The sequence below is a fragment of the Saccharomycopsis crataegensis genome (assembly GCF_037102585.1).
Source record: "Saccharomycopsis crataegensis DNA, jcf7180000000074, whole genome shotgun sequence".
NCBI classification, from domain to species: Eukaryota; Fungi; Ascomycota; class Saccharomycetes; order Ascoideales; family Saccharomycopsidaceae; genus Saccharomycopsis; species Saccharomycopsis crataegensis.
In genome coordinates this window covers 573,433-597,722 of record NW_027043821.1, presented here as the reverse complement: position 1 = coordinate 597,722, position 24,290 = coordinate 573,433, and the positions used below count along the sequence as shown (strand labels likewise).

At 37.3% G+C, this 24,290-nt stretch overlaps 11 protein-coding genes across 11 annotated transcripts; 4 read left to right on the top strand and 7 right to left on the bottom strand. All coding sequences in view use genetic code 12, as the record gives it.

Moving 5' to 3' along the window:
* Window positions 1-85: 85 nt before the first annotated feature.
* Window positions 86-1,481, top strand: ISN1 (IMP 5'-nucleotidase; the record flags this gene model as incomplete). The annotated part of the gene is made up of 4 exons (XM_064995715.1): window positions 86-96; window positions 156-169; window positions 229-287; window positions 342-1,481. 4 exons carry the CDS (start codon window positions 86-88, stop codon window positions 1,479-1,481), a joined length of 1,224 nt encoding a protein of 407 aa, XP_064851787.1.
* A 653-nt stretch (window positions 1,482-2,134) lies between these two features.
* On the top strand, window positions 2,135-3,775 carry PNS1 (Pns1p; the record flags this gene model as incomplete). The annotated part of the gene is made up of 1 exon (XM_064995714.1): window positions 2,135-3,775. The coding sequence occupies one exon, from the start codon at window positions 2,135-2,137 to the stop codon at window positions 3,773-3,775; it is 1,641 nt and encodes a 546-aa protein (XP_064851786.1).
* A 666-nt stretch (window positions 3,776-4,441) lies between these two features.
* Window positions 4,442-6,442, bottom strand: HFI1 (Hfi1p; the record flags this gene model as incomplete). The annotated part of the gene is made up of 1 exon (XM_064995713.1): window positions 4,442-6,442. One exon carries the CDS (start codon window positions 6,440-6,442, stop codon window positions 4,442-4,444), a length of 2,001 nt encoding a protein of 666 aa, XP_064851785.1.
* A 2,152-nt stretch (window positions 6,443-8,594) lies between these two features.
* YML6 (mitochondrial 54S ribosomal protein uL4m YML6) lies at window positions 8,595-9,451 on the top strand (the record flags this gene model as incomplete). The annotated part of the gene is made up of 2 exons (XM_064995712.1): window positions 8,595-8,685; window positions 8,766-9,451. The coding sequence occupies 2 exons, from the start codon at window positions 8,595-8,597 to the stop codon at window positions 9,449-9,451; spliced, it is 777 nt and encodes a 258-aa protein (XP_064851784.1).
* Window positions 9,452-9,885: 434 nt separating this feature from the next.
* DASC09_021080 (uS13 family ribosomal protein) lies at window positions 9,886-10,832 on the top strand (the record flags this gene model as incomplete). The annotated part of the gene is made up of 2 exons (XM_064995711.1): window positions 9,886-9,932; window positions 10,439-10,832. The coding sequence occupies 2 exons, from the start codon at window positions 9,886-9,888 to the stop codon at window positions 10,830-10,832; spliced, it is 441 nt and encodes a 146-aa protein (XP_064851783.1).
* A 358-nt stretch (window positions 10,833-11,190) lies between these two features.
* GCN2 (serine/threonine-protein kinase GCN2) lies at window positions 11,191-16,170 on the bottom strand (the record flags this gene model as incomplete). Its single annotated transcript, XM_064995710.1, has 1 exon — window positions 11,191-16,170. One exon carries the CDS (start codon window positions 16,168-16,170, stop codon window positions 11,191-11,193), a length of 4,980 nt encoding a protein of 1,659 aa, XP_064851782.1.
* Window positions 16,171-16,775: 605 nt separating this feature from the next.
* On the bottom strand, window positions 16,776-17,210 carry SMD2 (mRNA splicing protein SMD2; the record flags this gene model as incomplete). Its single annotated transcript, XM_064995709.1, has 2 exons — window positions 16,776-17,115; window positions 17,206-17,210. 2 exons carry the CDS (start codon window positions 17,208-17,210, stop codon window positions 16,776-16,778), a joined length of 345 nt encoding a protein of 114 aa, XP_064851781.1.
* A 276-nt stretch (window positions 17,211-17,486) lies between these two features.
* MRPL11 (mitochondrial 54S ribosomal protein uL10m MRPL11) lies at window positions 17,487-18,182 on the bottom strand (the record flags this gene model as incomplete). Its single annotated transcript, XM_064995708.1, has 1 exon — window positions 17,487-18,182. The coding sequence occupies one exon, from the start codon at window positions 18,180-18,182 to the stop codon at window positions 17,487-17,489; it is 696 nt and encodes a 231-aa protein (XP_064851780.1).
* Window positions 18,183-18,499: 317 nt separating this feature from the next.
* Window positions 18,500-20,296, bottom strand: MUP3 (Mup3p; the record flags this gene model as incomplete). Its single annotated transcript, XM_064995707.1, has 1 exon — window positions 18,500-20,296. One exon carries the CDS (start codon window positions 20,294-20,296, stop codon window positions 18,500-18,502), a length of 1,797 nt encoding a protein of 598 aa, XP_064851779.1.
* Window positions 20,297-20,946: 650 nt separating this feature from the next.
* On the bottom strand, window positions 20,947-22,793 carry SRV2 (adenylate cyclase-binding protein; the record flags this gene model as incomplete). Its single annotated transcript, XM_064995706.1, has 2 exons — window positions 20,947-22,522; window positions 22,732-22,793. 2 exons carry the CDS (start codon window positions 22,791-22,793, stop codon window positions 20,947-20,949), a joined length of 1,638 nt encoding a protein of 545 aa, XP_064851778.1.
* A 689-nt stretch (window positions 22,794-23,482) lies between these two features.
* COA6 (Coa6p) lies at window positions 23,483-23,800 on the bottom strand (the record flags this gene model as incomplete). Its single annotated transcript, XM_064995705.1, has 1 exon — window positions 23,483-23,800. One exon carries the CDS (start codon window positions 23,798-23,800, stop codon window positions 23,483-23,485), a length of 318 nt encoding a protein of 105 aa, XP_064851777.1.
* Between the last annotated feature and the right edge of the window lie 490 nt (window positions 23,801-24,290).

Here is a 24,290-nt window from a genome sequence, read left to right as displayed (position 1 = left end):
GAAAAAATACTTAAAGGGTCAGGTATGTCCTCGTTGGCCTTAACGAAACATTCAAGGGAAATAAACTAAACCAAAATAAATTAAAATGTCTTCTAGGTAAGTTACACCTTTTGCTGGAACCCTCTGGATATTGGTTAAATTACTGACAAATGTAGATATCGTGTTGAATGTACGTGTACCATGTGAATCATCCCTGGTAAATAGATGGCTAACAGTTTTTCTTTTTAGATGCCCTTAAATCACATAGAAGAGATGCGTTCATAGAATGGATCAAGACACTATTAGCAGTAAGTAAATATTTTGACAGTATCAATTAGCAATTAATTCACTAACAAGATCAGGTTCCTTTTGTTTTACATGCAGTTCATGGATCTACCATCACTGGTGAAGAATCAGGCAAAGAATCTAGGAAAAGGTACGCTGAAATCTTTAGTGATATTGAGAGACTTATCAATGATGATATACAGGCCCAAAAAGACGGGAAATTGGAATTATCCAGGCTAAGGCAGCTAGTTCCGGAATTGGGACTAATGTTTACCCCATTGCCACTTGAAGAAGCTTTCTACATTGAAGATAAGAGAAGAAGTATTTCTGAAAGAAGATATGTCAGTCCAAGTTTTAACGATGTTAGAAGTATTTTGGTTACCGCACAGGTGTTGGAATTAGCCAAGAGTGGTCTCAAGCTTGTTACATTCGATGGGGATGTTACTTTGTATGATGATGGAGAATGCATTGCTGCTGATTCGCCATTAATTGGTAAATTAATAGGGTTATTGGAAAACAATATCCACGTTGGCATTGTCACTGCTGCTGGGTATTCTGAAAAATCTGGTAAAAAATATTATATCAGATTGAAGGGGTTAATTGATGCGGTTAGAGAGACAGAAAGATTGACCGTGGCACAAAAAGAGATGTTGTATATCATGGGAGGTGAATCTAATTTCCTCTTCAAATATGATACCGAAAGTCAACGGTTGAAATACATCCGCCATGAAGACTGGTTATTACCAGAAATGCAATCTTGGACCGCTGAAGATATGGAGAAAGTTTTGGATATTTCCGAACAGTGTCTCAGCGATTTAAGCGAAAAGCTTCAATTATCGGCGGAGATAATTAGAAAGGAAAGAGCCATTGGTATTGTTGCCAAACTGGGCTCGAAGTTGATTAGAGAACAACTCGAAGAGATTGTTTTATCTGTGCAAAAGAAATTGGAGAATGATGAGGTAGCTCAAAGACTCAAATTCTGTGCTTTCAATGGAGGATCTGATGTCTGGGTTGATGTTGGGGACAAAAGTTTGGGAGTCAACTCTTTACAAAGATTTTTGGGAGGCATTAAACCCCAAGAAACCTTACATGTTGGGGACCAGTTCTTGTCTGTAGGGGCCAACGACTTCAAGGCCAGATTAGTGTCCTGCACCGCCTGGATTGCCAGTCCATCGGAGACTGAGCAGTGCATCAGCGATCTTTTGGAATGGATCTGAAATAGCATTAACATTCATACTCATTAGTTTCCTAAATTTTTATTCAAATATTCGATTATCCAATATAATGTCCAAATGTATTCAGTAATGTGTGTGAGCAAAAGGGTCCCTGCCGCCCACCATAATGGCTCCGTGCGCGGGGTTCACAACCAGCCTGTCAAATCACACAAAACCGTGGGAAACTGGAAGAGACTCGGGTGATGTTGAGAGTGATGCATTTCTATATTAATCAGTATGTCATAGTTTACCAGGTTTTATTCATTTATGCCTGGTTTTTTCTGTTTTAGAAGTAATTGTTGATGGAAGCTGGGTTCAGCCACCTTGGGTAAATTTCAAACGCAACTTGCTGCAAAATGTAAACACAATAATTATCCTGGGATCAAAAAAAAAAAATGTATCTTTGGTTATTGTTTTTTTTTTTTTCTTGCTATCCTCTCTTTCTTTTGTATTTGTGTCTGTTCTTCTTGAGCATTATTTTTTTTTTTCGTTTGGTCATTTCAGCCATATATTACACAACACTTCTTTTTTCTTCTTTTGGCAGCGTAGTTCACCTTTGTGTTTAGTTTGCTGGGGTACTGAAATTCGCAACAAAATTTTCATCACCAACCACTTGATATAACTATAACTTATTTACCAAAAACTCCAGAAAAACAATGTCTTACAATCGTCCGGCCGCCCCTCCACCGGCATACCAGAACCAAAATGACCCCCAATACCAACAACAACAGGGTCCATATGACAACCAAGAACAGAATGGGTGGACTCAACAACAACAGCAGCAGCAGCAGCAAAGCAATGACGACCCTGAAAAAGGTAGCTGGGGCAATGACAATATGGGATCTGGTAAACCAGAAAGTGATGCTCAATCCTTTGATGATGCATTCAAAGTTGAAAAACCAAGGTTCAACGACTGGCCGTTTGCAGTGTTTTTTTATCTTGTGGTGTTTGGTTTTCTTGCGGTGGCTGTCATCACCATTAGAGCGTATCATTTAACGCATTCATCTCAAGGTGGTGGGATCTATAATAACAACACTGGTGATTCCTTGAATACTAATACCATTATCATGTTTATGTTTGCCATTGCCATCGCAGTGGTTTTGGCAACGATGGTGATTGCATTTGCGAAATTGTGGCCGAGAAAATTCATCACCATTGGTTTGATTTGTAACGTTATTTTTGGGTTAGGTACCGCAATTGCCTATCTTGTTATGAAATATTGGTCTGCTGGTATTGTATTTTTGGTGTTCACTTGCTTATGTGCCTGGTGTTACTGGACTTGCAGGCATAGAATCCCATTTTCTGGTGCTGTGTTATCGATCGTCATTGATGTTATGAAAGATCATCCTAGTGTGTTATTGGTTTCTTTACTCGGTGTTGTAATTTCTGGTGCTTTCAGTGTGTTCTTTGCGTTTGTTGTCACTTCAACTTATGTTAAGTTCGATGATACATCTTCGAACCCTGGCTGCTCGGTTTCCGGTGGTAGCTGTTCGCAATCCACGTTGATTGGAGTATTGGTGTTTGTTTTCTTTGCCGGTTACTATATTACTGAAGTCATTAGAAATGTGATTCATACAACCATTTCTGGGGTTTATGGTGTCTGGTATTATTTGTCTAAATCTGACCAAGGCGAGCCAAAAAATGCTGCTTGGGGAGCATTTAAGAGAGCAATGACTTACTCTTTTGGGTCAATTTGTGAAGGTTCTTTGATCGTTGCTATCATTAGCTTAATTAGACAAGGTATTAACATTTTGCGTCAAAATGCCCTTGCCAACAATGAAATGTGTCAAGCGTTCTTGTTGTGCTTCCTCGATATGGTTGTCATGGTGCTTGAATGGTTAGTTAGATGGTTCAATCATTATGCATATTCATACATTGCCCTTTATGGGACCAATTATACCTCTGCTTCCAAAGATGTTTACGAATTATTTAGATATAAGGGTTTTGATGCTATGATCAATGATTGTTTGATCAACACCGCTCTCAGTTTTTATAGTGTGTTCATTGCCTATGTCACAGCACTTTTCGTTTTCTTGTACTTGAGATTGACAAAGCCATCTTACAATGACTCAGGCTCATTTTATGGTCCTTTGGTGGCGTTTGGATTCCTTATTGCTGGTCAGATCGCCAATGTCAGCACTACAGTGATCACCAGTGGTACCAGTACATTTTTTATTGCCTTAGCAAGAGATCCAGAAGTCTTCAGATTAAGCTATCCTGAACAGTTTGAAGAAATTTTCAGAACTTATCCCCAAGTATTGGAGAAATTAAACTTGCCTCACTCCAACGGCAACTGATTTTTTCATTTGAATGTGCTTTTGTTAGATCAGGAAAGTGATGAAGAAATGACTCTCCTATTTTTTCCATCAAACTGACTCACTCCACTAAACATCTTTCGCATATTAGCGGCTATTGTTGCCCTTTGAAAGAACTTTATCCCTGGTTTATGTGACTTTTTGTTTTTGTTTTTTTGTATTTTGTAACTTTTCTATTCTGATTTCCCTCTTGATTTTTTAATATAACTGTAAGGTTCATGTTATTTGCAAATTATTCAGATACAATTGGCGATTAAAGGTTGGTTACGATTTTCGGATCTCAATTGGCATGAAATGAAAAAAATAGCTCCTGGTAAGAAACAAGACTTTGAAAAGCCTACTTAATTATAAATAATGATACAATTTTTTATTAGGCGCAAAACTAATACATAACAAAATTATCCTACAAAAATAAAATATAAAAAAAAAAGCAAATAAAACCCCTAAAAAGATGCAATAGATTCTAAAACACCAAAAGAAACAGAAAAAGAGAAAAAAAAATAACAGCAAAAAGCAGAGCTGACAACAGAACATAATAAAACATTGAATGTAAAGAATCGAACCATTAAAAATGTAAAATTAAAAATAAATAAATAAAAAAAACAATAACAAATAAAGCGTAATGAGGTTGTTAAAATATAATCGATACTATGCCAATAGATCATGAATTAGCCATAGTAACTCCTCTTTACTACCTTCATTATTGTCAGCTTTAACAGCAGCGGCAGCACCATCACTTTTGTTTGTACTCACGTTTTCATCCTTCTCGCCTTCAGAATCCTTCTTTTCACTTGGTGCCGCTGGTTCCTTGGACTCATCCGCTGCTATTTCTTTTTCTCCTTCTTGCTGATTATTGAAAATATCCGCACCTGTACCAGAGAAATGATCAATCACATCAACCAATTCCGAACTCAATTTTTTGTGCTTCAAATATCCCTCATCCGTGGATTTCTCTTTATTTATCCTTAATAAATCAACAATCCCACTTCTGTTTACTTCATCATACTTAATTATATCGTCATCTCTCAATAATACTGAAGAGATCCGGTCCAATATCCCGTATGGCTCAATGATATGAGGAGTAAGCTTAAAAGTGTCATAAATATCTTCTGTGGTCAACGTGATTTTCCGTTTACGATGTTGTTCATAATCAATCTTTCCGGGAGACATTGGAGCCGAGGTGTTTGTGGTGGAAGTCATATTGGATGTCAATGAAGAATTGCTAGCATTTCGAGATGATGAGGTGCTTGAGCCAGGAGATGAGGCCACGTCAAGGTTCATTTCTTTATCGCTTCTTGAAGCAACGGCATTGGTAGGCTCATTGCCATCCATCATTCTATCGTCATCATCAATTGTTGGACCAGCATTATCTTCATCATATCTAAATTTCCGGTATCTCACGGTGTCCACCGCCGCTTCGATAATATTCTTCAAATAATTCTCTAACCCAACAATCATAATATTTAACGTCTGATCATTGACACTCCCCACTAGCCCATTTTCTCTCATGATCCCAACCATTCTATTTTTCAAAAAGTTGACATCTGGCAATTCATAACTTTCACTGCTCAACATTGTCAGGAGTCCCGTCATTACTTCCTGCGTCCATAATCCAACATTCATAGCCGGGGTGTTTGCGGTAGCTGGTTGCTGATTGCTGCTACTGGTTGTAGACAGTACTGCTGAAGGTGGGGTACTCTGAGCATTACCACTCCCACGCTGTATAAGATTCAAATTCTTATCATTTCCGTTAGAAGCTCCATCTTTATTTCCATCGACTTTAACTTGCAATTGATTAACATTCTTCCCTTTTAGTTTTTTGTTTGACACATCAGGTAAATCCTTGTTTTGATTATTTGTTCCAGTGGAACCATTAATTGCTTGGGCATTTTTGTTTTTCGTATTATTAGTATTACTTCCGGCGGGAATTCTTGGAAGTAATTCAAATCTTTCCAGCGATACTTGACCCAAGGTTTGTTTTTTTCTTTGCAAAGCAATCTTAGGATCATCATTCTTTGGGATATTTTTAATTCTTCGACGTTCCTTAATTGTCAAACTCATGATATTTTTCTTCAATTTTTCATGTTCTGTAACGTCACTCGAAACTTTTTGTTTTTTCTGGCTCTTTCCACTAAGAGTGTTCAAATACCCAAACCCATCTGCCGTGATATTATTTGCATTAGGAGCATCACGGAAAGAGTTTGCTAATGATGCTAAAAGGAATTTATTGTGATACCTAACGAATCTTGATTTGAAAGTCCCTAATGGTTTACCTTCTTTAAACTCTTTCTCTTTTTCCTCTGACCTCACAGCTAAAAAATGGTTTTTAATGTATGAGTGGTATTCATCCTTTGACATTTTTCCTAGTAAAAATTTACAAAGCATAGAATAATATCCACTCCATCGTTTCTCGCCCAAAAATTCCCTGAATTCCTTCACCAAATCTTCGAGTTCAATTCTTCGAATGACAGTGCCACCTGCCACGGCTGATTTTGTTGTCCCATTGGCAAAAGTCGCGTTAGCCAAGGGGCTACTTGCATTGGTACCTATGATAGGCTTAGGGTTGGTCCCAGCATTGGCATTGGAGTTTGAGAGTGGGATTTGCTTCTTGGGAAGTGTTGGGGCTGTATTATTCTGGGCAGCCAACATATTAGGTTATGTTATAAGTTCTTATAATAGGCGATGGCTAACGATTGAAAAAAAAAATTCCCTGGATAAATATGTAAACTATTCCGTCCTTGATAATATATAATACAAGAAAAACTTTTCAGAATAAATCAATTCCTCGATTACACAAGATGACTTCTCTTCGCGTTCTAATTTTCTTTGGTTTGAAATTCAGTGGTTTCCAAAATTTGTGTATCTGATTTAGTGATCAAGTAATCCAATTGTCCTCATGAGATTTATGTAAGGACTAACGTAGCCAGCAATTGTAAATTGAATATTGGGACACTAGAAAAAAGAGACCAGAACCTTTAGGTTTAACAATGGCAATACCTTCCTCCTTTTGAAATAAGATTTATAGATTTGAAATAAAACCTGGGCCTTGCGTTGAATGCTTCTTCTTATCTAATCTAATCAAACTTTCTTGATCTAGCCGTAAATTAAAAAAAAAAAAAAAAAAGGAAAATACTGTGATACTTTCTTCCTTAATTTATTTTATTATTTAAATTGGTCTATTTTTGCCTGCCAATCCAAAAATAATAATTGTGGATATTGATTTGTGTTTATTTACCTGACAAAAACACAAACAAAAAAGCACGAAAACGCGATCTCTAAAAACACACACGCACAGTACCCTCACAATAAGACAATAACAAGTCGGGGACCAATCTATCTCCAAATAAGCCAATCAATCTCCAAATTTGTGGCCAAAGAGTTTTTAGTCCTCGAGATACGGAATTTCACCAAAAAAATAACTATTGGTGGTGAATCCTGTATGAAATAACTGACAGGACGAATACAATATGATCACCCATCCAGGGTTCCTTCGCTTTTTGCCAATTTTCCCAAATACCCCAAGGAAAAGTGCCGGGTGATCCCCTTCTGTTCTGGAAAAATTTACGAAGGAAGCTACGCGTGATTTAACACGTGATCATCATCGATATCTCCTCAACAGAGAGATTCTGAAGAATATAAACTAAATAGTTTTTTATTATAGCTATGGTCCATTTATTTTTGACTATTATTGAAGCACCACACTTCTACCTTCTTTGACTTTGTCAATGTGGCTGCAGGGTTCCTAAATTTAACGGCATTCTGATCTGTCCGTTCTTTCTCCCATTTGATCAGACACTCTAATATTTTTCCATACTCTGATATATATGTTAAATCGAGAATCAGATTTACCGGTGCAGAAAACCTAATATCAGATAAATTTGGAGTTTTGCAAATTGCAGTATCTTAAATATAATTATATCTTCATAATGTTATTTACATTATTCCTATGAGCGGCTGCATAGTTGATCTACTCGACTTTTTTTATATTTTGACACACCTATTACCTTCAAAAAAGATGCTTCTCTTTGTATGCTTGACCCATATGCTAATACTATATCAAAAAAAAAGAAAAATATCACCACATGTTATTTGAGCTCGGAGGAATAGTTTCTCCTAAGAGAAAATACTGCAAAATCATGGAGTGATCACATCAGTCGTTTCGATTCTCATTAGTGCTTCCATGATATTAAAATAATTGAATATGATAACAGGAATTCACTGATTGTTAATAAATTCTTTTTCATTTTTTGCCTTGACGAAAAATTTCAAGTGTAAAGTCCGAAGAATATGCAGAATTTTTTTTTTTTCAATTCAGTCTCCTTTTGATTATCTTATTTTCTTTTTTTTTTCTTAAGCAGCAAATTTTTCCTTCTTCCTTTGTAATTTACTTCAGATAATATCAGTTCTTATTAAATAGATGCTTCGCCAGTAATAGTACACTCTAATTTATAGTCATGTAATAGCAATGGTTGAATCCAGTACTTTGGTGATATACTTTGTTGTGCGATTATCAAGTCCGATAGATATAGATAAGAGTACTATGAAAAAAAATATATATTCTCTCATTTGATAAATTATTTAGAAGGAGCTCTCATTTTTCCTTGCTTTTTTTTTTTGCTGTCTGCCATTTCTATTTTTCTCTCGCTCATGTTGAGCAGCATGCAGGAGCGGGTGACCCCATAATTTGATATTTTTTTCAAAAAAAATCACAATTTGGAAAAATCTTGCAATTTTGATAGAAATACGTTATTCGATCATATATCGGTCCTAATAATAATAATCGGATCACAATCTGTTGACCATGTTCAAACCAATACTTCGCGCTCCCGTATCACAAAGCATAAGATCGTTGTCAACTGAATCGACAAAGAAAGTGCTTCCTAACTTTACTGGTAAGTGATGATACTTTTCTTTTATTTTTCCTCTTCCATTTGGAGATTATCATAAAGTCCTCTTGTTACTGACAAATTAGAATTACCAAAATATGTGTTGAGTTCTGTGAGATCATTCCCATCATTGGAACCAAAATCCATCATTCCAGTCAGTAGAAAATTCATCAACGCCCCTTTGCGTCGTGATATATTATGGAAAGCGGTGGTTCACGAAGCCAATGCCGCCAGAGTCGGGTCATCAAATGCTCCAGGCCGTTCAGAAAACGGGCTTTCTAGAAGAAAAGTCTTGCCACAAAAGGGTACCGGTAAAGCCAGAGCTGGTGATGCCAATTCCCCAATCAGAATTGGTGGTGGTAGAGCCCATGCCAGACATGCTCCAAACGATTACACAACAGAAATTCCAGTCAAAGTATACTCATCGGCAATTAAGGTGGCCCTCAGTGACAAGTACAGAAATGGTAGACTTTTCATCGTTGGTGGTGAAACTCCTCTCGAAGAATGCGAATCAAACGTAACAGAATTCATTTCCAATGACCCACTCGCTGCAAACCAATTTTTGTTGAAGCATCAGCTAACTAAAACAAATTTACTTTTCATCGTCAATGAACCAAGACCAAACTTACAAGACGCTACTGAAAGTAACGAAAGAATCGACATCATCTCTAAAGAATTTATCGAAGTCAGAGACATCTTGAGATCACAATATACTTTCATTGAAATGGATGCTCTAAAATATCTCGCTGATGTTTACGGGAAGGAGAACTGAAAAATAAAGATGGTTAATACTTGTTTTTTTTTTTCTTGTATATATATATCTAAAAAAAAAAAAGAAGAAACTTACAATAAAAATAAAAAAGCATTATTGTGTCTTGTATTTGATCTATTACGGGTGTTTTGAGAAGTAGTAATTCAAAAATATTGATTGTATCATGTTGAAGATAAGTCCTGCACCGTATATATGCACAAATACGCGATCATGCGCAAGAATCATATACACTACCCTAATATATATCATGTGCTTTGGTAGGGCTTCTTCTGTGACGCTGTATTTTCCTAAAAGCACTAGGGTTTTTTTTTTCTTTCCCCACCCACACATCGTGAAAATTTCAAATGGTGTATTCAGAGAAAAAATATAGGCTTCCATAATACTGCTTGAAGGTTAGACAGCTAATAGGAAAGAATAACCAAGTACCATACAAGATGTCTTTAGTTGTTCAAGAAGAAGGTAGTTTCCAACACATTTTGCGGTATGTCGAATAATATATCTAGCAAAGAGATAAATTGAAAAGATGAGGTATTGGGGATTGAGATAATGGGATATCAATTTCAATGTATATGAATGGATTGGTCAATGTAATATTAAAGAGCAATAATCATCAAATCATCAAGACAATTTCAGAATCGTTACACAATTATATCAAACAAGTAATCATCAAAGTTTAAGAATTGTCGTCAATTGCATCACCGTTTATGTGGATGAATTTTTATGGAGTGATTTTACCGGACCTCAAAGTTAAATGAAATAAATGTGTAATTCACAATCATGTCAATACAAATCAGCTTACAGTTACAAGAGATCAAAGTAATTAGTATTATACTCAAGATTTGGAAAGAAAAGACTTGTGGGATCATCGGAACAAAAAAGAAACCCTCCTCAGTACATTATTCTTTTAAATTTTTCATCAAGGCGAAATGAATACCACAATCTATCGAAGTTATAATGGCATCATTTTTTACTAACTGTATGTTTTAGTTTGCTTAACACCAACGTTGATGGTAGAATCAAGATTGTTTACGCCTTGACCACCATTAAGGGTGTCGGTCGTCGTTACGCCAACTTGGTCTGTAAGAAGGCTGATATTGATTTGAACAAGAGAGCTGGTGAATTGACCCAAGAAGAATTGGAAAGAGTCGTCACCATCATGCAAAACCCAACTCAATATAAGATCCCAGCCTGGTTCTTGAACAGACAAAGAGACTTCACCGACGGTAAGGACTCCCACTTGTTGGCCAACGGTGTTGAATCCAAATTGAGAGATGACTTGGAAAGATTGAAGAAGATCAGAGCTCACAGAGGTATCAGACACTACTGGGGTTTGAAGGTCAGAGGTCAACACACCAAGACCACTTCCAGAAGAAGAAGATAAATTATTTAATTCGACTTTTCCTCATCATATTAATGTCTTATTACTAAAAACTTCTTTTTTTTCAAAGCTTATTGGAATTCTCCTAATAAACGACTCCCTGTTTCTATAATTTTGTGGTGAAAATTTGTTGTACATTGTGGCATTCATATTGTAGTAATTTCATTGATATTGTTATTGGGTTGGATGATAACAATAGTATTCTTATCAGTAGCGTTCGCAATTTCTTCAAAAAAAATATTGAACAAGTAATTGAGGTTATCCTATCATTTTTATCAACAATCCTGACTATGAAAAAGAATACAAGTTTAACCATAGAAATAAATATTATCACAATAATCATTAATCAATTAACTATACACTATCTTTGTAAATCTATAATATAAGGCTGGTCGCTTTTCGTGCTGTAGAGAATGGCCCATTTAATCTGCTTGCCTGCCTCTTTCTGCAATGCCTTGTAGATATTTGTTATATAACTTTTTGGGGTATTAGACGACATTCCCCCAACTTTCCGAATAAATTCATCACCTTGCTTCAATGAGGTAATGACAATCATATCCATGATTTCCTCCTTTAAATCAACCGTGAAAACCGGAGCATTAGAAAGATCAACCACCGCCTTCTGTGCCGCTTTTTTCGCGTTTTTATCAAACTTGTGCATCTTGTTGCTTTTTCTACTTTTTGGGGTATTGTTAACCACAATTTCAAACCTATGGTTCACTGAAAAGAAATCTTTTTCCTCTTCCCCATTGCCATCATTATTGTTATTTCCGAACCCAGTGAAAGCGCCATTATTAGCATTTTCGTCAACATTTTGACCATTCACGCTATTTGCCCTTTCAATTTCCAATCTCAACGAGCCAATAAGTTCATCTTTGGAAACATCCTTATCGGTATTGAATTCAATGTTCTTCAATTTCAAAGGCTTGTAGTTCTTCTTTGTTTGTGATGAGCTAGCTTGTTGCTTGACCAATACTAACAAATTGGTACCATACGTCTGAGCGGCATTAAGGATATCTTCCAAAGTTTCACAATTTCTCACAAGATCAGCAGAAATCCCTGAGTCCCAAAGAGTTTTCAAAATATCAACACACATCAACTTCGATGCTGGATGGTTAGATAATGTACCAACAAGCACATCACACTTGACAATTTTCCAATTGATGTGCTTATGAAGATCATTTAACGTCGAAGGAACTTTCTTGGCACCTTTCAAACTCTTATCCTTTTTCAACATTCTATTGAAGATAACTTCCCAGGCCAAACTAAATCCCACTGCTTGGGTTTGATTATGAGACATCAAGTTGGTCGAAGAAAGATCTCTGATTAACCCATCATACCTCCCTCCAGCAGCAATGATTTTTCGGCGTTGTTTCTCTTCATGGATTGCTTGAAACATTATACCTTTTCCATAAAACTTGATGTTATAATTGCTCAAAGGAGAAATGTAAATCTTTTTTTCGATACCAAATTGCTTCAAATACACCATGACGTGCTGAAGATGTCCCAAAATTCTATCAATGATCGAAAGATATGGGCTATCAATCATCAATTTATGGAATCTTTTTTTCGCCTCGGCTAATGGCAAACGGAAATTGAAAGCTTCCAAATCATTTAAAGCTGTGGATTGAACATTCAAAGTCGATCTAAGCTGGAATTTAATCTCACTCATCGACGCAGTAAAATCATTTTTAGACAATAAAAGGAAAATCAACGGTCTTTTTGCTTTGTCAATATTACAAAACTCCATAATTGTATCAATAATATCGCAATGGTTCAACACATAGGAAATATTCTTCTTGTCAAATAATGGGAAAACATCAACAATCTCATCAATAGCTTTTATTGATTCCGCTTCATAAAACGCCAAGTCGTTGTCAGAGCAGCCATCAGTGATGATATCAAAATCAATTTCCCCGTAGTGATCAGGCTCACCACCCTTATTTCTACCTGATCTATAAACATTCTGATACCTGAAAACCTTGAACAATGAAGTTTTTCTCTTTGAAAGCAATCTAGCTAATGGGAAAGTCAAATCATATGGCAATTGTAAAATCGAACCATCTTTATTCAAAACCTCATAAATATCATCTGAGTGATACTTTGTCGATTTAGGAAACAAGCTTGGATAATTCGAGTATTCAACAGCGCCATGTAATTTGAATACGTTAAAAATCTTCTCGATCATCTTTGACTTCACTAGCTGAACGATTTCAGAGTCATCAGCCACAGTTCGATTATCATACAATACATCTTTTGCAGGATTGAAAGGTTGGGAAAATAATGTTTCTCTCACCTGTTGCTGCCAAGCAGAAGAAGGATCTGCCAAACTTTTCAACGCTTCCTTGATAACCTCATCTTGGTGTTTCACCGGCAATAATGCTGATTGAAGTAGATCACTAGCACTCGGTCTCATAGATGGATCATGATCCAACAATAATTTAATAATCTTTCTTTCTTTGGAGTTTTTATCAGGTCTGTAGTCTGGTGGAAACCCCACCGCTGGAGATCTTAAAGCTTTCAAATCTCTGAATCTTTCCATAGAAGTGCCAAACGAATAGGTCATCTCAAAGAAGATGATACCCAAAGAAAACATATCAATTTTTTCATTATAAGCCCCTCCTCCAGAGACAACTTCATTAGCGATATAGAACGAAGTACCGATATCTGAAGTCAAGTCTTCAGAGACTTTGAAAGAACCACCAATACCTGCAACTGCTGCCGGTTGATGGACATTTTTGGCAAGACCAAAGTCACCTATCTTGATATTATTACTTTCATCTATAAAAATATTCATTGGCTTCAAATCTCTGTGAATCGTACCTTGGGAATGGATATAGGCAAGAGCTTCCAAAATTTGGCGGAGTAATCTCCAATATTCGTCACTATTTTGAGATAGACTTTGCTTAGTTATAAGATCGTGCAAAGTACGATTTTCACAGTACTCCATTTGGATAAACAAGGTTGCCTTGGTTCTTGTCTTTGGTGCAATATGTTTCCTCTTCGCAGGTATCATGCGGTTATTCTCATCATCCGTTGATTCATCACTCTCAGATTCCCCCATAAGAGCTGATTCATCTTCCGATTCGCTTGATTCATCAGATTGATCCTCATAATATCCATGAGGCATAGAGTTCGAAATGAAATCTAAATGATTACTTTTCATGTGTTCGCTCTTAGAGGCAGATGCAAACTCAAAATTTAAGCTCATATTATCAAGACTTTCCATATCAATTTCATCGTAATCGGACTCATCTTCTGACTCCTCATCTTCATCTTCGCTTTCCTCAAGAATAGCATTATATGATTTTTTTGATAGACCATCATACTCCACCCAAGCAGCAAAGTACCTAACGACATATTGGTGGTTTAATCTTGAAAGCAACATGACTTCCGCTAGCACACTGTCCAACTTGGCAACACTGTGTATAATTTTTTTGATGGCATAAAATCTCCCATCGAGTCTGTTTCTGGCCTTCACAACTTCCCCGTACGCACCTTTTCCTAACACTCTATCAACTTCAAAATCGGCTTCGTAACGCGAATATCGGTTCAATCCGATCGCCAGCGAAGGATCGAGTGCTGAAAAGCTTTTCCTTAGTTCGATTCGCGATGCTCCTGGCAGCTTGCCTCGTTGTATGGTGCTATGTCCCGATAGCTCACTGGTATTTGCCAAGTCACCGTGCGATCTGGATGAGAAAGTATCACTAGTGGTATCGACAAAATTATTTGACAAAACGCTAGTTCTTAAAAATGTACAAGGCAATAAATCAAAGGGAGATGATCTTTTTGTGACCTTTTCATTGAACATTTTTGACAAGAATTCGTGAACTGAGGCCTCTAATGGGAAAATATCAAGAAACTCAAAGGGGTCCGAATAATTAGAAACCTCTTCTGTTCCAATAATTAACCGAACAAATAACGCACCAATATCCCAAACATCGGTTTTACGTTGAGGTCTACCAGTGTTCTTTGCTAATTCAGGAGCGATCCATATTTGGTTGGCGCTTCCATCTTCGAACTTCTTATTGTTGCCGCCGGGAGTATTAACATCCAACATATCATTGAGTCTATACCCAAAAGAGGCATAAGCAAGTTTCACTGAGTTGAAACCATCACTAGTTCTGAAAAACACCACAGAATGAGTACCGATAGATCGGTGAATAAACCCGTTTTTATGTAGAAATTCAATACCATCGATTAATTTCATAATCCAAGCCCTGGCAGTGGACAAGCTTACCACTTTTGCCGAGGATAATAAATCATCAACAGTACCGTACGGGAAATAATCCATCAATATTTTAATCTTGTAGAAATATTCGTCGTCATTTTTCTTATTATTGGATATGGAGACTTTCTCCACTTCAAAAGCGTACAAAGTCAAGATGTTCTCATGTCTTAGTTTTGTCAATGCTTGAAATTCATCTTCTAAGGCTCTTAATTCCTTTTTAGCTTTCAAAGTTTTCCAATACTTGTCAATCAACGGGATCTCAATCAATTGATAAAGTTCATTCTGAATCTCTGACGCAATATTTACTTTGATGGAGCTGGCAAAATACGGTTTCACCAAAAAATGATTCCCATATTTTAGCAATCCTGATCTTTGCAATGGCAAACAGCCGGTCACGGCCTTGAACTTGTACCTCGAGTCTTTGGCATGAATTATGGTGTCGAATAAAACCGCATCTCCAGATTTCAATAGCGCCTGGGGTGGCGTCAAATGATCTTCATTGATACTTGAAAAGAACGCATCTGGAAGGGTGCTCTCACTGTCATTACGAAAATGATCTGGGTCGATTCTATCATCTCGGTTTTCCAATTCTAACTTGATCATCTTGTCAAGTTTCTGTTGTTCTCTTCGTAATTTTTCATTCATTTTTTTTTCCATATCTTCTTGTCTTTTTTCTAATAATGCTTGTTCTTGGTTCAATCTTTTCAATCTTTCCTCCTCTAAAGAGTCATTAGTCACTGATTTCTCGAACTCGTTCAATTTATCCTTTATGGCGCTGGTAATGTCGAAGATCATCTCATATCCTTTCAACTGCATCCCTATGTCATTGATCAACTTCCGTAGATTTTCCACTTGACTAGACAAAATACTTTTGGGGTTCATAATTTTGATTATCGGCAAAGTTTTAGGGTACGTTGCTGTCATTTCTATATCTAGCGTCAATGATACTGATGAGCTTTTCGTGGAGTCAGACCTTAGTTTTAGAAGGAATCTTGGTGAGGGCTTTTGGTTCCATGCCGAAGGTTTTGTTTGATCCTCAAAATCCTCCATATAAATCGACTTTATGGCCTCCAACTCCAACTGCTGCGTCTCATAGTAATCATCATCCATGATTCAAGAAGTCGAACTTGAAGAAAGTTCGGTTTTTCTCTGTGGGACGTTGTGGCAATTGCGTTTCTAATGGGACCCTAGCCTCAGTCACTTTTTTTGTTTTGTAATAAAGAATACTCATCCATGATTGAAATTGACATATCGGGTCACATGATGAAAATGACCCCAACATCGATATGTATATGATCTGAATCCCCTACGATGATTATTAAACTCCCAAAAAAAGAGAAATGGTAGTAGTTGGTGGTTTTTTTTTTTTCGTTTTTTTTGTTTGTAACTCTGGTTACATTATTATTGGATAACCCCCCACACATGGGATCGCGAAATTGACTACTGTTATATCCCTTCTGCATCATGTGTAGGGAGCGAATTACAATCTCTCACTTAGCTAAAACAATTATAATATAGAATACCTAAAAATACACACTGATATTTAGAATGGAAGGGAGAGAAAAAAAAAATTAATATAAAAACTTCAATATATCAGATTACCATTCGCAGCTGCCTCAAGAATTTCCGGCACAAACAGCACCGAGAATTTCTCGCCCACCATCACCAAAGGAAAAAGAAAAATGTAAATCGTGATATAACCAATCCAAGTACAATCACACTGGAGCCTTAAAGACAACTATCACAGAATCCCCTCTCAAAAACATCTTACTGACGAATCTTTCCTTATTAACGGGCTTTATCTTTTTACCCTTCGAGTTTCTTGGGGTCTCGGTCCACAATTCTTTCACGTTTTCCAAAACCATGTTAGAGTGTCTATCAAACGCCTTAATTCTGGCGATGAGTTTATGGTTGTTTCTTAACGATATTATAACTGGAGAGTGTGTTTCAACTGCAGATTTCAATAACGACATAGGCCCATTGGAGATCTCGTATTCTTCCAACCTCTGTAACTGTTCATCAGTCAATTCTGATTTTGTGATATTGACTAGTTCACTAAAATGAAGGTTAGTGAGAAATCACAAATTGAAGAGAAAACAAAGCAAATGAATGAACAAAAAAAAACATAATAAACTATCAACGTACGCCATGGTGATATATTTATGAAGTGTATAGTGTAGATGCTCAGTATCAACAATATCACCGCATCGCTTCTCTCTTTTTTTTTTTTAAGCGCTGTTTGGGAAAAAACGCTGCAAAGCGTTATTGTCACGTGCGGTGCTGTCTCTCTATTACATCGCAGGCGATTTCATCAATTATTATTACATCCTACAACACACACACACACAAACATAATATTTACAAAACATAAAATTATTCGGAATATACATCAATAATCATTTATATCGTCTTCCCCCTTCATCCCTTTATTTGGATTCTTCTTGCTCTGTCTTTGGGTTTTCAACGTTATCGTGGTGCGACTTCAAAGTCAAATGCAACACATTGCTGGCACTTTCCAAAGTTCTGGTCAAGCCGTAACCACCTAATATGTTCAATAAGCCAACCAATTGGGCCTGCAACTCTGGTTTGCTTGGCAAGTCCTTGTAAGTGTCCAATTTGTCCAAGCTGTAGAAATCGTCGTCGACTTTAGCCCCAACCACAAATAACTTCTCCTTGGCGGCCTTCAACACTTTGTATAATTGCTTGATTTTACTTGGGTCGTTTTCTTTGAAGGCAATGGCAGCAGTTGGGCCGTTCAATACTGAGAATAAGGGATGTTTATTTCTTTTGTTCTTCAAAGTGGTTTGGGCGTCTGCTGGATCTTCGTCCTTTTCCGATCTAAGGTAAACCTTCATAAGACTGTTGTTTATCACCACAAGTTCACCCCCAAGCTGTTTGATTTGACTTCTGAATAAGTCATCGTCGTTCTTGACCAAGTTGTTACGATGAGCAAACAACACAAGTTGGTTGTGTCTCATCAAACTGGCATAAGAATCGATCAAAAAGGTCTTTCTTGAATCTAGTGGTTTGAAAGTGTTACGCTTGACCGCGGTGGCATACCAGCGGCTTGTTATTGACGGTACTGAAGTTTTGGTGTTGAGCCCTAATATCTTGCCGAGCATGATTATTAGAAAGAAATATGCTGTGGTGTTATTTGGTTATTGCCTGGCTATCTTGCTCTATTCGATGTTTACGGTAATTTCAAAAATTTTCCACAGCAGAAAAATCATGAGCGGAGTGCAGTTAGGCACCCACCGCTGTACGGGTAATAATCACCAATAACCTATTATTATGCCAAATTATATGATAATTATATAGAAACTTTATATATATATGTTATTTATAAACTTTTTCCGAATCAAACTAATAAAATAAGCGTCTATCAAACAAAAACAAAAACAAAAACAAAAAATGAAAGAAAAAAAAAACAAAAAAAAAATTAATTGTAAAACTTCTTCCAATGTTTGATAACTAACCCATCGGATAGAACTTCTTGCTCTTTGCGCAATTTGTAATTACCAATCTTTGGCAAAACCATAAACAACATGAGCCAATACAAAACTCCCAACAACAACAAAATGATCCCAAGCACCCCATAATTTGGCAAACTACCAATGGCGGTATTCTCATTCTTTTTCAACAATGGGGTGATTAACAAATAACTCACCACAATCACACCCACGGTAGGAGCAACCAATGGGACTTTAATCGGTCTTTTGATATCGGGATAGTCTCTGCGCAATTTGAAAAGCCCAATAATGATCGCCAACATGATCATTTCTAACATATACGTCTCCAAGGAAACAATGTAGCTGAAAATATCTCCCGGTGGGGGGATTAAAAGGAAAATCGCCGAGATTAAGAATGATAACAGTAAGGTTGGCACAGGAGTCCCCAACCCTGGCCAATTGGAGGCCATGAAGCGTGAGCATGGCAAAATCCCTTCTCTGAAAACTTCTTGAGACATTCTGGAAATCGCATAGAGGACCACATACACATTACCGGCCGCCGATAAGGCCACGGTAATCGACAAGAAGGTTTTGCCGATTTTGGGGCCAAACACTTTTTCAAAAAGAATTGATCCCAATAATTGCCCACTAGCAAAGATTTCCTCACCATTAATGGTTTTCAAATACGCAATATTGACAAATGTGTAGGTGAGCAACGATATCACAAGCGACAACGGGCCCACGATCTTTAAAGTCCTAATGGGATTTTTAATTTCAGAAGTGATGAAATAGATACTTTCCCAGCCAGAAAATGAAAAAATCGCCTGCAATACCGCTGAGGTGAAAGACGATATGGTTACTTCTCGCTTTGGTGCGAAAAATTCATTCCAGTGCAATTGGTTTTCCACATGAGTTATCGATTGAGGCAACAATAAAACGTATAGTCCTGTCACCGTCAAAATCCCAAGAAGAATCAATTTGATGAATCCAAGAACATTTTGCACGTACAAACTGGTTTTCACAGAAAGTGATTGAATCACTAAACAGATAGCAATTAGGATTAGGCCAACGTATCTTGAAGCATTAGATTGGGAGATATCCACCTCAATACCAATAGCTCGTAGAAAATATTGGCCAAAAGTCACTGCCCCAGAACAGGTGAAGCCAAATACGATAGAATGCAAACAAATCAATACGGTGGCCAAATGTTTTGGTTTCCTATAAATCATTTCCAAGAATACCTTCGGTCCTCCTGATCTCGGCATCAACGTGCCGATTTCCAAATAAACAATCATACACAAGAACGAGATCAAGGTTGCCACGACCCAGGCTAAGAAGAATAAGAACGGAGACCCTCCAACGTCTCTGTATATCCCGCCAGGAGTGCTAAAAATCCCACTACCGATAATTCGAGAGATGATAAACACCACGCAGGCGTATATACCGTAATTACGTCCTTGGGGCAAGTCTTCCAACAAGGTATCGACATTATTAAGATCAAACTCAGTGGATTTCCTTGATTTCAAAGAAACCCCTTCGGATTCCAAGGGATCGGTCAATGGGACAAGATCATCATCATCTTCGTCGTTATCTGCAAGGGGGTCGAACACTTGGACTGCGTTATCATCATCATCACCATCTTCGATGTCTTCGTTGTCTCTAATTTCCAATTGTTCAGAAAGCCGGCTATACGGTATTGAGGACATTCCGGGGTTGTTATTATTATGTTCTTCTGGCTGGTTATGGCTATTCTCTCGATTTATGGATGAATAAAAGGCTTGAACCATTTTATTTCCCTTTTCAGCGAGTCCTCAAAGTGCGATAACGTAAATTCGTACCCCAGGAAAAAGAAAAGGGGAGAAGGAATGAAAGTGAAAGTGAGTACTTTTGGGAAGCAGTTGATATAACTAACAAACAATCGCCTTCTAATAGGTTTGCGAAATAGTAGGAGTTCCTCAATTGACGAGATAAACACAACAAGAATTATTGGCCGTGAAAAGTGACAGCTGGAATACAATCTTCATTTTTATTTTTTTTTCTTAGGACGCTCGCTTCTTCCCCCTCCCCCCTTCAAGAAAAATAAATGAAAAAAAAATGTGCCCATGTCATTCGCGATTGCGTGCAGGGAAGGGAATAACAACTTATGTCTCTCCAATTTATTGACATTTCTTTTAAAAAAAAAAAAAGATTTTAAAATAGCTGGGATCAATTGGTTATTATTAGCCTCATTTCTCTAATTTGTTATTAAAAATAGAAACCTTCACTCAAAATAAATCAAAAGTAATGTCCCACTTGAGGATTCAGAACCTTACAAAACGTCATCAAAGATCTTTGAGACTTATCCAATTTCCAGAATAATTTTTATTGTTTATAAAATATATAAAATATTGTTAATAATAAATAAAACCTGTATATCTAACCTCCAATTAACCTTGTTTCAACCAGAAGCTTCAACCACAGAACTAACGAATTTTCCCGTCTTTCTATCAAAATTATGAACGAACTGCTCAGCAAGTGGAGTTTCAGTAAAATCGGCTTCATCATTTTCTGGATCGGCACAATAAACGTTCAAACTGGTAGTCTTACTGGTGAAAATTTGGGAGTCTAAGGTATTCTTACCCAAATAAATTTCCCCATCTTCACTCTGGTCGATGCTAATCAATGGAACAAACCCTAATGGTTGTAACTGGAATTTGCTGGTCTTAATAAAATCAATACCGGAAATTAACGACTCGGTTAAAATACCAACCTTAGAACATTCAGAAACCGTAATGGCGTTAACCTTCCCAACGATTTTAATGGTACAATTTGTACATTTAGCAATAAACACATGATGGTCCATTTCACCTTCAATAACGATTTCATGATCATCTTCGAAGTTGGCTACCGACCACTTAGAGTCGACCAATTCTTTCTTTGGTGGTGATTTGGCCTTGACCTTGGATCCGGACAAAGATGATGGCTTCTTTGGTGGTTTAGGAGCCTTTTTACTACTGGTACTGGAGTTGGAAGTGGTTCTTCTGAGCTCTGGGTTCTTGTGGGTCATTTCAGATTTTTCGACTTTTCTTAAACCCTTGGTAATATCTGTACCTTGATTCAATGCAGAGAAAACTGCAGTCATTCCGCTAGCTGGAGCGGCTTCTTTAGTAATTTCAAACACTGATGCCGGAGGTGGTGGAGGTGGTGGCGGTGGTGGGCCTCCAGCAGCAGCAGCAGCAGCAGCAGAGGCAGCAGGATGAGAAGATTTTAATTCAGATAATTTCTTTGCAGCATCTTCAATTGGCACACCTTCCTTGATGTTCCAAGCCAACCCGGTAGGATGGTATTCGTTAATGTACTCTTTCAACCCGGTGGAAATGTCACGCAATTGTTTCACCCATTCCACGTGAGTTTTGTCAGTATCTTTGAATTCCTTCATGACTCTATTTGACCAGAAGGTGGCAGAGTCGGTGAAATCATCAATGTGGCTCAACAATGGTTTGTTGTTGCCTCCCATGCATGGAACCACGATCCATCCCAAAATTGGGACGTATTCATTGATGGTGTTGACATGGTTTGAGAGCTTGCCACGGTACAGTTCTTTGAATGACATGACCGACTCGATTTTCTTCTGGGTAGGTTTGATATATGGGATCAATTTTTCTTGTGGGGTCATTTTAGATAACAGAACTATTTTCAAAAAGTCCTTCTCTTCGGCAAAACCCGCAACCAAATCATGGACCATATCACCCAATTCAGAGTCAATTTTTTTCGATGTGGTTTCAAATGGAGTAAGGTACTTGTCTATGAAAGTTTGGAAACCAGTGACCACTGGATCTTCTTCTTCAACTGGGGCAGGAGGAGGAGGTGGTGGTGGTGGTGGTGGTGAGCCACTGGTAGTGGTTGCAAGGAGATTGGCTGGAGCATCCCCGGCAATTTCTTTTACTTCTGAAGGGTTTTCCCCTTCAGGAGCCTTAGAAGATTGTTCTTGGAAGATGGTTATATCTTCCAATCTAGAAGTGGCAGCTTCCAATCTATAAACATGTGTTAGAATGAATAAATTCAGAAGAGAAACAAAACAGAGAATATTTGGGGAATAGAAGGTGAAACTACTCAGTAAACTTTTAAATGATAAAACATCGAAGTTCACTAAAGAAAAAATAGAGCATTTTGCAGATCAACTTTCTGTCATTTGTGAAAATGATCCATAAATCATTAAGCATCAAAAAAAAAAGGAACTCACCTCTTCAAAAGAGTGACAAAATTGTACCCTTGAACGCTGTAACTTGAAGATTTTTCCGCCATTGGTGCAATAATTATAGAATGATTCTCTCTATGCTATTTAAACCTTAGTTCTCGTGTCAAGAGTGTTGTATTTTATAAAGCTGTCGGGAAGATAATTTGGGGGAGGGGGGGGGAGGGTTTCCCATTAAGTTGTGCTGTTACCAAAAATATGCACAAAAAATAAACACGTGACCCCGTCAACGCGATCTGCCCCAACATGAACAACTAACTGTTTGGGGATTCCTCTTTATTGCGGAGGATAATGCTGTTGGAGAAGAAGGCTATGAGAAGAAAGGAAGCTTTGTAGGTTTTGTATTATCTTGTTTAATTAGAGAAAATGAACTGTTATTATTGTTGGCAGAGCCAATGAAAAAAAAAAAAAAAAAAGGACGACGGTTTGCGTTGTTAATTAACTATAGGTAATGTCAGTGGCGTTCATCCATGGATTTAGATGATACTGCTGTCTCATTTGTCGTATCTTTTATCCAGTTAATATCTCAAAGATTATATATTCTCTGCGGTGAGAAAATTATCATCGTGTACGACTGTTATGATGATAGGAATATACAGGGTTATTTATTATCAATTGATGAGAGATTATAAACAAAGGGGATTTTAGATATAGTACAAATTTTGGGGCCAATTCCACCAAAAGTTGAGAGGGAAACAAAACAAAAAAAATAAAAAAAAACGAGCCTAATCTAATCACTTCACTTCTTACCAGAGAGAGGAAGTGGCGAGGCATCTTGTTCTTCCATTTCCTTTATGAACCGTTCCTTCTTGATGGCATAGAACCGTTGTTCTTTGAAGTATTTGACCCAGCTATGGGCGCAATCTCTTTCGAATAATTTTTCCTGGGCAGCACAGTGTTTCTTGATCTCTTGTTGTTTTGAATCATCCAAGGCGTTATCGATCTTGAGTCCATCTAAGCAAACAAAGAATTTATCTCTACTATCCCAGCATTGTTTTCTTGTTGATCTTGTTGGGGCCTTTGCGTTGTCTTCTGATGAGCTGCCGAACCAAGCCATTGCTGTTAATCACTAAAAAATGAGATGAGACGATCGATGGGTTGTAAGTTGAAGTGCTCGTGAGTGAGTGAGTTTACGATATAAAAAATTTGTCCCCGTTCAATGGGAAAAAATCTTGGGAAAAACTCCACAAATGGATATGCGCACTACAGGGAGTTTCTGGTCAGTCACCAACCACCAACTGCCAACTGATATTGAAAAGATCCAGAGGTTCTTCTGTATATGATGTGGGAAGTGGAACCTCTTATCTTCTTCCATCCTCTTTTTGGCTATGTCTTCTTTGTCCTGGAGATTGCAACCTAGTCATTTGGTAGCGGCACATTATTGTAGTTTTATAGTACAATTATCTTATCTATCATATGCCAAAAAGAAGACAAGATGGGAACAACACACACAAAGAGAAAGGGGCAAAAATGGGAAAATGGGAAAAAATGAAAAAATGAAAAAAAAAAAAAAAAAAAAAGTATATAAAATATGGGAAAATACCAAA